Source organism: Dendrobium catenatum, unplaced genomic scaffold, assembly GCF_001605985.2.
Source record: "Dendrobium catenatum unplaced genomic scaffold, ASM160598v2 fragScaff_scaffold_80, whole genome shotgun sequence".
Classification (NCBI taxonomy): Eukaryota; Viridiplantae; Streptophyta; class Magnoliopsida; order Asparagales; family Orchidaceae; genus Dendrobium; species Dendrobium catenatum.
The window spans coordinates 1,070,235-1,085,778 of NW_021318542.1; the positions used below are offsets into that span (position 1 = coordinate 1,070,235).

Here is a 15,544-nt window from a genome sequence, read left to right on the forward strand (position 1 = left end):
GAGCGAGTTCTAAAATTCTTAAATTCCTTTCAATATAAATAAAATAAAGATTAATTTATTGATTAATAATATAATAATTTAATCTAAAAGTAAATTCAATGCTATTAATATTCATATTGATTAAAATTTGATCAAAATATTCAGAAATAATAATCCAAGGTTTGCCACAGAATTTTTAGTTCCTCTTTTTAGCATAGAAATAACAGTACGAATTACTATGGCATTAATACACGTGTTTTAACAAGTTAAAGGTCTATTTGTGAATTTTCGATGGAAGAACAAAAAAAAAAGTATTAGAGTGAAATTTGACTTCCAACCATACTATAGATGGAATGTCTCCTCGGACCACAAATCATTAAGCCATACTTACCAGCTATCATTTGAGTATGGCTAGAAGTACGAATTGAAAAAAAAAAGCAAAAAATTGAATGCAACATCAAACAAAGGAGAAGTTATTATATGAGTCCGGACGTAGAGTTATATCCGAACTCCAATAAAAATATGACACATAGGATACACGAGCAATTATTCTGTCAGGCCACCTGACGCATCCAGAAACCAATAAACACGCGCCACATCATCTAAAACTCGGTATTAAGCACTCGGTATTGCTCAGTATACATCCGGATTTCCGATTTATCCGAACATAATAATTTCTACCTTATACATAGCATGTACAAATTCATACACACTATGTACAATTATGTACACAACATTAATTGTGTACACAGTGTGTATGTTTTTTATATAAAATTGTACATATTATGGATATAATTTTATAATTTATGTATAATGTGTACGATTGTACACACTGTGTATAAGAACACGTGTCGTATTTTTTTTAGAATCAGGACGTATTCGGACTCCACACATAATAATTTCTCCAAACAAATAGACTTTCACTTTTCAAGGACTCAGGAAATATGAAATTGAACCGCATTACAATGGAACTTTAGAAAGGCAATTTATAGGCAAGAACTTAAGCTATTAAGATGTAATTACAGAAGAATTAAAAGTAAAAAACTAACACAAAACGGCGTTGAGCGTAGCAACTCAATGAGTCGGATACATTAACTCAAACACAAATCTCAGAAATCTTGTTTTACAACAGAAGAAATAAGGATAAAATGGAAAATACTGAGCACAATAGATTCAAAAAAGTAGGGCTGGTGTTTACAGCTTCATTCCTCCGTCAGATAAAAAAAAACATGAGCAAGCATCAAGCAAACAAGCAAATATAATATGAAGAGTGAGAAAAGCTTCAGCTACTCTTGCATTGCCTGTGCGTGGTACTTCTCTAGGTCAGCGTCAAGATCTGAAGCAGAGACTTGCTCGCGACCTTTACCTCTTCTACGGCCTCCTCTCCTTTGCCCACCACCTCTTCTCGCTGAAACTGCCCTTTCTGGCACACTGCAATAAGCAAATTCAATGTCAGATTAAGTGGTATAATGACACTTATTTAGTTCACTGGCACGGTCACCTGGTTACTTTAAAACGACTATTTTCAATTTCAAACACAGTAGAAGAGGCATAAGGAACCTGCTTACCTCTTCAGGGCTTTGTTTGGTTGATTGGAGTTAGCAAAATATGAACTGAAAAATGATGTGTTTTCTTAGGTTTCGTTTGGGACGACTTTTTTGCTGCTTCTTAAAGTAGTTTTTGAGTACAAAAATTTCAACTATTGTACTAGAAAATTATTTTAAGAAGCACCAAAAAAGTCGTCCCAAACGAAGCCTTAGATTCCAAATCAGTGAAAGCAAAATTATAATTTTTTTATGTTTTCCACCGACCGGCAACCAAATAAGCCCCAACCTAAAGAGGGCTTTTTTCCTGGCTTATGGCATGTATTTTCCGGTTTTCATTGGCATATGGATACCAGTTATACATGGATGATGGATCATGAATCATGAAAAAAACATAATAGAGTCGTTTGAAATTTTGTAAAAGAAAAAAATATAATATAGCAAATCTGAAGAAAAATGGCACTTTCAACCAATTAAGATAAGCGGAAGAAACAAATGGAGAGAGAAAAAGGAAAAGTAATCATTAAGAGGAAAAACTTCATGTTTGAAAAAGACGATTGCTTGTCAAAAAGTATTTCAAGTCTCATGTTTGATCGCACTTAAAGCCAATAACAGCAAAAGAAGAAAAGAAGAGAACAGAAAGGGAGCAAGATGTGAAGGGGAACCATCATTAAAAGTAAGTCTAATAATTGAACAAGAAAATTCTCACCCAAAAAAGTTAAGTCTTGTAAATATATGTATTAGAATCTTGAACAGAGAAATAAGATTTAAGTTTCATTTGAAACAGCTTTCGTGCAAGGATATGTATTAGTACAAAAACTTTTAAGATAATAAATTTTTGTGCTAAAAAGTTGCTTTAGAAAGAGTAAAAAAGATGTCTCAAACAAAGCCTCATGCATCTAGAAGCACTTTATTTTAAGCCAGAGAAATAAGCCTCATGCATCTAGATGAATGTTTTTTCAATGGATGAGACATTTAGAAGATAAAAAAAATGAAAGTTAGAAAAATTGAATATATATATATATATATAGATAGAAGAAAAAAAAAGTATTAAATTTAGAAAAACAAATAATAAAAATATGAATTTCAATTTTAGTAGGTCTAACATTAACAATTATCAATCAATATTCTTTAAAAATAAAATCATACTTAGATGTCATAAGTTTAAGTATATTAAATCCAGAATTTATCGTAAAAAAAAAATAATAAGTTTAAGTATATTGGATATATTGTACATAAAAATGTGGATATATATGAAGATATAATTTTTGAAGTTAATGGCAAAGGTTAAAATGGAATAGTTTGTCAAAAATATTATGTCATAAAACAATATCATGAAAACTTAAATATAACTTTTAAAAATTGGAATTAGGTCGTCTATGACATATAAATCTGTGCATTTGGTAGTAAAAAAAAAAAAGAGGTTAATAGCTTAGTTGGATGTCTTATGAATGAGAATGTTAATATGAGTATGTGAAAAATAAAGAAGGTAGCTTCAAAAATATTATATTAATGAAATGGTTGGAGCGTTATTTATTGAAGTAAAAAAATAATAATAATAAACTTCCATATATAAAATTAGTGCTAAAGGATAATGAAAGAGATAGACTTAAATAGCATGATTAAAAGTTAATCAAAATGATTTATGATAATAAGTTAAACACATACTTGTCAACAACGAATGGTGAATCGCAGCGCAAAGTTCCCGTGGAGAAATGATGTATAACGCACGGCGTGACACGCATCATTTTAAACATGATGTATAATATAAAATAATTATAAATATTAATATAAAATACCATTAAATAGCAAACATTAAATTAATTTAAACAAAATTTAAGAATAACCCCTTATTTTTGAAAAGCATTATGCCCGTTCCAAACTTAACTCACCCTTTAATTCACCCTATGCAGTCGTCAACTGCCACCTTGATGCCATCAAATGTCGTATGATTCCTTTAAGCACACCACCTCAAGTTGCTGATAACCCTCTTCGTTGTCTCACGCTCTTTCCTCTAGCCCAACCCAACCTATAGCGCACCTACATTCCCTTTTATAACTCAAACCCAACACAACCTTGCCGCCCCTCTAGCTTGCACATCCCAAGCCAACAACCTTCGCACAACCCTACTTCCTCCAACAACCCGATTGCACCCATCCGCACAAGCCACTCCCCCTGTTCCCACTTCAAATTGATCTCCTATCACGATCCCCTTAACAAAGACGTAGATCACTGCCAAACCAACAAAATCAACCTCCAATTCACACACGCCCAAAATAATCATTGACAACCTCTAAATCATTCACAACCTTCGTTCCCCCTCAATTATCCCTCTTTATCATTATTTATACAATCCTATTTTGCTCTCCTTCGACAAACCTGCACCCACTCTTCTCTACTCTCCTCCTTTCTCTCAATCCACTCTCTCTCCCTATGTACACACATATAACAAATAAAAAATCCAAAGAACAGAAAAAAAAAGTGAGAAAATTCATATATATCCCTTGTTGTAATCTCGCTGCCAACATCATCTCGTCACCTGCCTCGTGCGCATAATCTCGATTGTGACACTTTCGATGAGACTAGCATAACCTTCGAGAGAGTTGCGCTAAGCGCAACGAAACAAGCTCGAAGGCAATATTCACGATGCAATAAGTAAGCTCTATGATACTCTCTCCAATTGTAAGGCACACATCAATTAGGATCATGTTTACCATAATTACATATTTTAACGTGGAGATTAAGCAAATAAATGTGAAGATGACTTTTCTTTATGGAAGGTTGCAAGAAATATCATACATGAACCAACTTAAGAGTTCCTTTGAAGAAAGAGATAAAAATCAAATATATCTTCTTAAAAGATCCTCGTACAAGCTTAAAAAATCATCTAAAATGCGATACATGAAATTTGACGAATACATGTTGAAGGTTGGTTTTAAAATAAATAAGTAGATTCTTGCGTTTATCACAAGAATGGTGGAGTTTCAAAAATGATATATCACCTTTTGTATATTGATAACATGATTATGCTAGTGAAATCATGATGAAAATATTAAGAAAAGGACCAAAATGGTCCCATGGGACAAATTTGATCCCTCAACTCCTTAAAAAGAGACATTTTTGGTCATAACATCAACTTTTGGGATTATTGATATTAAATGTAACTTTGAAATAATAAAATTAAAAAAAATAATTAAACGTTTCTTTAATAAAAAAATTAGTAATAATTCTAGTCTATAATGATCCTAAATTAAAACTAGAATTATTAATAATTTTTTATTAAAGAAATGTTTAATAGAGTTTTAAAAAATACTATTACTTGAAAATTACATTTAATAAGTAATATAATTAAAAAATGACTAAAATACCCTTGATTTAACACCATTAACATCAAAATTTGATGTTGGGAGCATAAAGGTCCAGGGACCAAATTGGTCCCTTAAAAAGAGTTGAGGAACCACTTTGATCCTTTTCTCTGAAAATATTTGAAGTTAAAGAATGCTTCAGACCCATATTTCCAATAAAAATTTTGATTCCTACAAATAGATTCTTGAAATAAAGAATATATATATTCTAAATAAGTATGTCTATCTTTAAAAAAAAAGTATTTCTACCTCAAACTTATTCGTGAAAAGGATGGCCTTGACATTTGAAATACAAGATTCAAAGGCTATTTTAACACCTTTCGATCAACATAGGATAAGCAAAGATCGGTCGCCATCAAATGATGATGACAGGATGTACATGCAACAAGTACCTTACCAAAATGCGATTTTTAGCAAGTTATGGCTGACCCAGATAAGGAACATGTGAATTGAGCCTTCACATGTTCAGTTCCGCATTAAGATATAGCTAAAGGGCATATATATTTTGATTTTCAAATGTGTGCAAAAAGGTAACTAATTTATTTTATGTTTTAAGTGTTTAGAAGCATAGTTAGCTGGAAATCATGTTTGCTAACAATAACAGCTTTGCCAATTATATAACAAAATACACTAATGTTTGAGAAGCAATGAAAAAATTCCTATGAATCAAGGGTTTGATGTGTGAGCATTTTAATCAAGATGTTTTATACATAATACCTATTTTCCGTAATATCCAACATTTTTGTTTGTCCAACAAAATATTCATAATGAAAAAATAAATAAAACATGTGGATGTTAAATTTCATTTCACTAGGGCAGCAATAATAAAAGAATTAGTTAAGGTCATAAAAATTTCAACATATCATAATCTTTAAGGCTGCTGACAAAGTCATTTGCCTACAAACAAGTTCCAACATTGTTTTGAAATGCTCTAGATAGTTCTAAGATGAGTATATTTTTAATATAAAACCAAGATGAAGATTATTAATATGTTTTTATTTCTTTTTACAGGTTTCTTATAAGTATTGATAACTAGCCCAATACCTTTTTAATTAGTGGGAAGTTGTAGTTAGTTTTTTTAAAACTTGTTTACACAATATGTTGCCTCTGTGTAGCCTAGGATATGATTTCTATAAAATCTCAAGGTTGTCTTGTAGTTCAATCAAGTTCTACAATAATCCAATCAGATTTCTTCTGCGTAGGTTTCTTTCGGGGAGAATAGCACTTCTAACGTTTTAAATCAGGCAATATTTGACTAGCATCTTCGTGTAAGTTCACTCCTAGCAAAAACATCCTTAGATTCTATCGCAACCAAAAAGTATAAATCAATCCATCTAAAAAACATTTTTTTTCCAAAAGCATGTTGATTTAAAGTATGCATTAATTTCTTCAACCCATAAGGAGCACTAGATTATTTTGCAAAAGCAGCATATATACTTTAAGCTACGGATTGCTTTTTCTGTTGAAAAAGAAATGCAAAAGGAATGCAATGCAAAGTAGTAGTGTACTAAAAATACATTTGAGTTATATTTGGAGTATACTACAAATGTAAGAATTTAATTTTTTTTATTTGATTTGAAGAACAAAAATGTTGAGTAAAATAATAGAGCATTTAGAATAATAGTTGATTTGAGGAGGCTAACGATGGCTGAGGTGGTAGTGGGGAACAATGGCATAGGCTGTCAGCGATGGCCAACAGTGAAGGGTTGCAATGATGGCCGACAATGGGAGGTGGGGAGAGGCAACAAAAAGTGGTGATCGAAGCAGGCAATGAGAACCTACGGATATAGCAAATGACTACAACCAGTGTTGGCAGGCAACGATGGCCAGTAGTAGTGGGTTGCGACAACTGGCAATTGTGGTTGGCGGCAACGATTGTGTGAAGCAGTGGCTGAAGGTGGGCAAAGGCAACAGCGAACGCCAATGAACAACAGTGATGGAAGGCAATGACAACGACCAACGTCACTTTACACAAGTTGTTTATTCGAATTTGCCCAAATAGGGTGAATTCTAAATACGTTAAAAATGAATGAACTAAGAGTGACAAATTCACTCCAAAAATACTTTGCATTTAAAACGTAAACATCCAAATCACCTAATTTTCAAAACTCTCGCATTTGCTTTATTTACACCTAAAATGTTGCCGACCAAATATCACCCTAGTAAGACTTAAAATGATTTTCCTTCCATTATTTTCACAAACATAAATATTAAATTTATCAAAATGAGTTGCATTTAAATCATAAAACAAATGTCGGTCAGAGTAACATTCTCAACACACATACACAAAACATTAAGTCATACATAATCACTATATGAAACAAGTTGGAACGACACTAAACCTCATTTTTAAACAAAAATCAAAGTCTAATCTAACCATACTACATAATATGATTGTAGATGCAAGATGACTCAGCGTTTACTAATGCTACTAATATGAAGAATTTTATGTAAAATAAACTAAAGATTCACATATCACAAGTAATAAATTAATTCAATAGCCTAATTTATGTAAATATAAACAAGCAACACTTGAACTAAAATCCAGCGGTAATGAAATAATTGAAATAATACAACAAATTCAAAGATGAATGAGAAACACATAAAAATCATAAAGCCGAGTGAATTTAAGAGCATTAAATAAATCAATATCAAGTTATATAGATGATATGGAACAACAAAAGAAAATATTAAACTAATGAAAACCAAGCCCCAACGCAAGGAGATGACTTGCATCAAATTTAGGTAACCACTCTATCCTACAATCGAAGGAATAACACTTCCAACTTTTACTCACAAAATTGAAAATAAAGAAAAAATACCACTTTAGACAAGCTTCGCATTTAAATGCCTTAGAATAACTATTTATGGAAAATCTCACCACTAGATCTATTATTATTAAAATTACACTTCACATATTCGCTTTTATATCTACTTAAATGAAAGCCTTTAGGGTGCGTTTGGGACGGCTGCAGCTATCGGTAAAGTATGTTGCAAAATTGTTGTACAGAAAGTTGCTTTCAAAAATTACTGTACATAAAGCAGTATATTTTGTTTGGGAAGTATAACTGTTAAGTTGTTGTGCTGCAGGTGTATGGGAATAAATTACCTTTATACCTTTATACCCTTACATATTGAGATGAAAAAAATTGATGTAAATGTCAAAATTTTCAAAAAAATTATATGCTAATAAATAACAATTCTAAATAAAAAATTTTATCAATTTTTATGAAATATTTTATAACTATTTAATATCATAATATAATCTTTTTTTTATAATTTACTATCATATTTTAAAATAATTTGGAAAAAAATTATACTTCATGCTAAACATACTTTTTCTAATAATAATATAACTATGATATATTTTTAAGATTTAATTTAAAAATTAATAAATAAGCGCCAGTGCCAGCGCCAATGAACTCGTCTGTGACCTTGGCACTGGGACCACCCGAAGCTTTGGCGTGTGATGGTGGGGAAGGTGCCAGCACAGTGGCGGCGGTAGCATACTCGATAGTGCGGGAGAGGAGGAAACTAGTGGGTTAAGGGCGAGAGATCGGGGAAGGAATAGGAGGTCTGGGATTTGGGAAGGAGGATTTGAGAGATGGGAAACAGCGAGAGAAAGTGCAGAGTAAGGAATCGAGGATCCGACGTGACGCCACTGAAAGGTTGCAGGATGATTTACCTCATTTTTCTGCCGAAAGCAGCGGACCGCAGGGAACATTGAAAGGTTGCAGTAAGCAACTAAGTACCGTGAAATTTTTCTGCCGCGGTTCTGCCGCAATGTCCCAAACAACGATTTGAAAACTTTTTATAAAGTAATGCACCAGTGCCGCCGTCCCAAACACACCCTTAGACTCTAAGGTTGACCTCCAATCCATAATTCAAGTTTACCTTCAACTCCCTCTACAGTATTATAACAAATCTTCTTATTTTTTATCTTTTATGATCCATTTTGATTCTGCCACCAACTATTTTTACTATTAGGAGTTATTTCCCTTTGATAGTCTAAGCACATCTTTTGTAAAATTCTTAATATCACTGGCTACTTTTATCTGCATAACATTAGCTTTTTCATGCACAGACAAAATCTTAAGATTTAATATCTTATTCTCAATAATTAAAATTCTTAATATCTGACAATTTTTGAATGGGATGATCATAATTTAAGTAAATTCTAGCCTCAGTTTAAAATTTCCCTAAATTCCATCCAAAACTAAAACAATCAGATGGACGTTGTAACTATCAAATTTAGAAGTCGTAAACTATAAGAAAATCTACAAAGTTCAAAATCATAATTTCCTTAAAACCCAAAAACTCCAGTCCCAATATAGCAACACCTATATGTTTGAAAGGAAAAATACCTGTAAACATAAATCATGCCACTAGACCCACACTGTATCTATGACTCCTTTTTTTAAAATTTATCTGTATGTATATCTGGATAACTTCAAAATCCATGAATGTTATCCCATATGAAACAAAATAATCCATATTCCACTGCCGCATATAATCCCAAAAGGATAAAGCCAATAACAAGTACAACTCCACAAACAATTGAAATCACAATAAATTACCTACAACAACAACAACATCAAGCCTTTATTCCAGTACATGGGGTTGGTTACATGAATCTTTTTTCTCCATTGCGTCCGGTTAAGAGTCAAATTCTCATTTATATCTAATAAAGAAATGTCATTTCTAATATTTTCTAACCAAGTTTTTTTAGGTCTACCTCTATCTTTCTTAACACAAGTTAAATTTAATACATCTACTCTCTTAACCGGGTCATCGGAAGGCCGCCATTTTATGTGAACAAACCATCTAAGGTGACTCTCCCTAATCTTATCTGTCATTGGAGCTACTCCAACCTTTTCACGTATATGCTCATTTCGTATCATGTCTCTAAGAGTAAAGCCACTCATCCACCTGAGCATCCTCATCTCTGCAACACTTAACTTAAATCACAACAAATTACGTAACATGAAAAAATCTAACTCAGACAAACTGAAATTTTGCAAAGCTGTTTGGCATGATTTTATCTTTAATATAATATTATGTTACTTATGATAAGAGATGTTGGTTTAATGTTACAGCTCAAATTGAGTAACTTGAATAACATTAACAAGCAAATTGAGGCAATCAAAATAGCGGCCAGATCTGATGGCATTTAAATAACCTCAATTTAAAACAAATTGACCCTAAGTGATATTTAGAATATCTCAATCTTCATGGCTAAATATATTGAAAAGAAATGTCATAATTGATTATTCAAAACAATGTTGCACTCTTTAAGCAAAAAAAAAAAACACTTAAACGCATTGATTTACAAGATAACATTGTAATAAAAACAACCACATATAAAATCAATCCAAATGGCCTCTCAATCTAAAATGAATCAAAACTGAAAATATTCCAGAACTAACAGAAAATTAGAAAATAAAGTACATCCCTCCCTCAGCTATCATCACTAGCATGTTCTTATTTACAAAAATAGCATATAAAATAAGCTAGCTATTAAAAAGAAAACAAATTAGTAGTTGATGTAATACTTCCAACGAGAACAAACACAAATTTCCATTATATCTATCTATGGCTTGAACAAATGCGAGCAGCAATTTAGCATCCGATACTCATTAAGAAAATCAAAACATAAAATTAATAGGGCTTGCAAAATAATCTATAAACCATCACAAGCAAGTATTTCTCATCAGTGAAACCATATCTTCGAAATCTACCATCAATTGTGAATACAGCCGAATCATCTAGAAAATCCTCAAGAAATAACCATATACGAAAATCGAGCAGAGAACTGGATGTAAACTCAGAAGAAAGAGGTGGAAAGAGAGTATAATCAAAGGCATTGATAGTAGAATCATGAAATAAAGTAAACTCATAGGCTTAAAAAGATTATACCAATTTTTTTAAAAATTTCATGTTTAAATGAAGTAATTAGAATAAATAGTAAATTCTTAAATGTTTATGCCTTTCTTGCATTCAATTTCTCAAAAGTTTCTTATTGTCAAATACTGTGCAAGCCATCCCAAGCATCCCCTGGCTCTTGATCCTATGGCCAGCATGAGGATCCAAGGGAAGCGCACGAGGATAATGCCAATCTCCTTCCATATTTTGGTGGCTTATTTAGGAAGGATTATATTAGGACAATTTTGCATTATTCTGTAATTATTTGTTTCTTTATTAAGATATCTTGTATAAATCTATAAATAGGGATAGTTTTGTATAATAAAATTAAGCATTTTTTCCCATCTCTACTTCTCGAAATTTAGCATGGTATCAGAGCCTCATTGCCTTGGCCAGAATTCTAAGGTTTTTTATTACTGTCAGACTTTTTGAAGGGAAGGTCGGCTTATTCATTCCTGCTTGCATCCAACCGAGAGGAGAGAGAGTGCTTCATCTCGCGGTCTCAGCGTTCGATCAAGAGAGATGAACGTCTTTTGCGTCTCGTCTGGAAGAGTTAAGCAAGAACCTCATGGTCTCTACGTTCAATCGAGAGAGACGAACATCTCGTGAAATCCTCTCACGTGCGTGTGACCGAACAAGACATGAGAGGTGTGAGGCTAGAAGATTATGCACTTGTGCCTGGAACAAAAGTATGGAAGCTGGAAACACAATTGAATGCTCTCTAGTACATACCTGAGCTAAACCAAGTAGACCAATGAGTTGTGTGCTTCCTATATGTATTTAAAGGAGACAAAAGCTTCTTCTTCCTCTTGCAGTTGCTGCTATATAAAGATTCAAGCCCAAAATTCATCTACGGGTTTTAACTGTTTAAGGGCCAAAACCTCTCGTCCCCTCCTGGACCACTAATGTATGCTTCTTGCAAGTCACTGTGATTTCAAGCTTGAAAACGACATAGGCAAGACCACAAATCCACAGAGGTAATGAGCGGAGGCAAGGGCGGGTAGAAGTGTGGTTGAACACAGTGGCGGCACTTCAGACAGGGCAGAGAGAACGTACGGAAGTATGGCAACAAGAAGATCCGCTTCGACGAGGATGCTGCCACCACCGGCCTACCCTTGAGAAACAAGAGAGAGAGAGAGAGAGAGAGAGAGAGATGGGGGAGAAACCGACCATCTAGATCTCCTCTCTGATGGAATCGTTCGGAAGTGAGGCCGGCCGCTATCAGAGAAGATACGGCCAAGGGAGACAGTGGAAGATGCTACTCTACAAGTAGTGCAGAAGGAGCTCAGTATCGCTGCCTCCAGCTCCGTCAAGCTCTTGACAGGTTCCTATGTGGTGCGGGTTGAGGAAAAGGTATCAATTTCATTTCCTAGCTTGCTTGCTCAGTATATATTGCACTCCATTGAGGCTCAAGTTGAGAGCTTGCCCAATGAAGGGGAATTCTCATCAGAAGAAATCGAAAGCGAGGAGTTGAGTATTGGATAGGTTGTTTTTGTCAGAAAGCATTTCTGGAAATGGATTGGTGATTATGATGGTAACAGTGAGCAAGGTTCCCACCACCGGCCTTCATTGTCGAAATTATGAGGAATTAAGTTCCCATCATCGGCCTTCATTGTTGAAATTCTGAGCAATACAAGTTCCCACCACCAACCTTCATTTCTAGAATTGTGAGGAACACAGGTTCCCACCACCGACCTTCATTGCCAAAATTCTAAGGAATACTTATTATAACTACCAGCCTTCATTGTTGTAATTCTAAGGAATACTGGTCCTTTTGCTTCCTTCATGCATCCGAGACCAAGGAGAGATCGAGCGGGAGGGCCCCCCTGTGTGCGTCTAAAAAGAGTCAAGAGTTCCCTCTCGTGAGGGTCTAGGGCCAGAACAAGCAAGCGTGCAAGACCTGCACTCCTTCCTCGGATCAAACCAGAGGGATCAGAGCCTTGCATGCGCCTATACGGGGCCAATCGAACAGGAGTCTATTTGGGTGGAGTCAAACAACTAATTTGTATTGGGCCGAAGGCTGGCTCGTTTGGAAGGAAAGAGATTTGCATGCTGAGTGTTGAGCCACTTGAGACATGTTTTTTTTTTTCTAATGTTATCCCTAAAGCTTGCTGCAACCCTAAAAAAAAAAATTTCATTTGTCGTGCCTACATTATCAACCTTCCCTTATTAGAGTTATCATGTCTATAACCAAAGCATTGCTACCCTGCTTAATATAACTCTATCTTGTTGGAACTGATTACCAAGCTATGAATGACAGATATGTATTCCCCAACTTGAGGGGAGTGTCAAATACCATCCCAACCATCCCTTGGCTCTTGATCCTATGGCCAGCATTAGGATCTGGGGGAACTCACCGGGATCACGCCAACTCCTTCCATATTCGGGTGGCTGATTTAGAAAGGATTATATTTGGACAGTTATGCATTATTCTATTATTTGTTTCTTTATTAAGATATCTTGTATAGATCTATAAAAATGATAGTTTTGTGTAATAAAATTAAGCATTTTTCCCCTCTCTAATTCTCTAAATTTAACACTTATGAAAACCTTGCTATATTTAGATTCACAATGGCAACCACCATGCGTAAATCCCAAACAGATTCTATTCACATAAGCAAAATGCATATAATTTTAAGAATCATAGTGATGTAAAGCATACATGCAAGGATGATTAACTTAGAGAGTTTGCACGCTTAATTTTAGAAACCACAATAATTATATCTTTATATTGATTTGTGAACGACAAAATAAAACACAAAGAGCGGTAATACAAGTTTAGAATAAATCACAAGCACAGAAGTTAAGATCGTAAAAAAACCAATTAATCTAACATTGAATATATGAGTGGTTTTCAACGATAATCCCTAAGCTAACAATGAGAATAGTCACTATGAAGCAGTCACACTCACTCACTTTTTTAAATACTAGGCTTTAGAAGATAGAACTAACATGATCTCAATGAATCAATTAATTCTACATTAAAAACTGACTAGGAAAATAAAAGAATAAGGGAAAGAGTTCACCGAATCCTGGGTTTGGGACTTGGAACAGCAATCAGAATATCTTCCCGGGCAGGACAGTAGCCCCATTTGGCTGAATTTTCTTTGGACAGCAACCTGGATTCTGTTTGAAGAATTGGGCGGCAGCTGGAGGACTTCTAATCAGCAGAACAGCTGTTTCTACTGCTGCGATTCTTCTGGACAGCAACCTTATAATTTAGAAAATCTGAACAGCAGCCATAGGAAGGCTTTGGAGAGCAACAGGAGGATTCTTAGCAGCGAAACTGCTGATTTCCCTTTGCAGGAATTTCAGGACAGCAGGGTAGAACGTCCAGGAATTTGAGGCAGCGGGTTTGGAAACCTTCTGGACGGCGTGACAGCAGTAAGAAGTCTGCTGGAATTGTTGAACAGCAGCTAGGGGTGTTTGAACACCCACTATGGAGGCTTGAGGCTTGAACAGCAGTTTTGGCCCTTGAGTGTCTCTCCAACGATTCAGGACAGCAGGAAACTGTATGGAAACTGCCAGACATTAAGCGGTAGGAGAGCAGCCAATAATTTGGGGATCTCAAACAGCCGGAATGTGTAATCTCCTGTTCAGGAATTCTGAGAAAGCCAAGGAAATTTGAAAGTTCACCAAGTGGGGGTAGATGGGGGTGGCACCTTGGGATGGGGATTAATTGGAAAGTAATAAGGTAAATGAGATTTAATTGAGTGGGGGAGAAAAGGTTGGGGCCGGCGGATTCAAAGAGAGAGGGAGGGGTTAGGGAAAGGTGTTAATGGGGTTTCCAAAATAAGGTTCATTAAATTAGGAGGAATTAATGACTCCTAATTCCTCTTAATTTAAATTTGAATTTGAGTTGAAGGGTTTTAAAACTTACCAAATATAGACCTTGCCAAAATAAGAAAGATTTCTGAAATCAGAACTTGAGTTATTTCAAAAATAAGGTTCATTAAATTAGGAGGAATTAATGACTCCTAATTCCTCTTAATTTAAATTTGAATTTGAGTTGAAAGGGTTTTAAAGCTTACCAAATATAGACCTTGCCAAAATAAGAAAGATTTCAAATTTGAAATCTAAAATCAGAACTTGAATTATTTCCCTCTCAATCTTCATGATCCAAGTTTGGGAAAATAGCAAAGGCAATGGTCACCATGGGTACAAGGGGCGGCAGCTAGGGTTGGGGAATCCCAAGAGGGTGGCAACTTGATGAATTAGGGTTTGGGATGGAGGGGAAGGAGGGAGGTGGTGAAAGTGGACCGACGGTAAGGGTGATGGGTGGAAGTGCCGGCAATTAAGATTAGGAGGACTTGAGGTGGCCGGCGGCTAGGGATGGGGGAGGGGAGAAGAAGAAAAAGACAGGGAAGAAAAGATAAAAACCACGAACCCAGACTATTCCAAAATTGGTGGGTGATCTGTTGCCCTTCACCAAGGGACTTCACCAAAGCTATCTCCTAGAACTCTCCAAGAGATCAAGAAAATTGAAATTTCATATTATTCGTCATCCTTAAAATACAAGAGAGCTAGCCTATAAATAGGCCTCATGAAAAGAAAAGAAACAAAGACTAAAACGCCCTTCGGGCTACAACACCACATGACCACCCCTAGGGGGTAAAATGGGAAAATAAAAAATATAAGATAAACTAGTACATAAGACACATCAAAAATAAAATAAACTCCAGATCGTAATCGTTGAGCTTCTGATGTTCTCATCACATAGTACAATATTTTGTG

At 34.8% G+C, this 15,544-nt stretch overlaps 1 protein-coding gene across 1 annotated transcript in view; it reads right to left on the reverse strand.

Annotated features, from left to right (window-relative positions):
• Positions 1–991: 991 nt before the first annotated feature.
• Positions 992–15,544, reverse strand: part of LOC110104444 (THO complex subunit 4A) — a 29,956-nt gene continuing 15,403 nt past the window's right edge. The window contains exon 5 of the mRNA XM_020833555.2: positions 992–1,410. Coding sequence (XP_020689214.1) covers positions 1,266–1,410 — 145 coding nt within the window. The 3' untranslated portion in view covers positions 992–1,265. The remainder of the gene's footprint in view (positions 1,411–15,544) is intronic.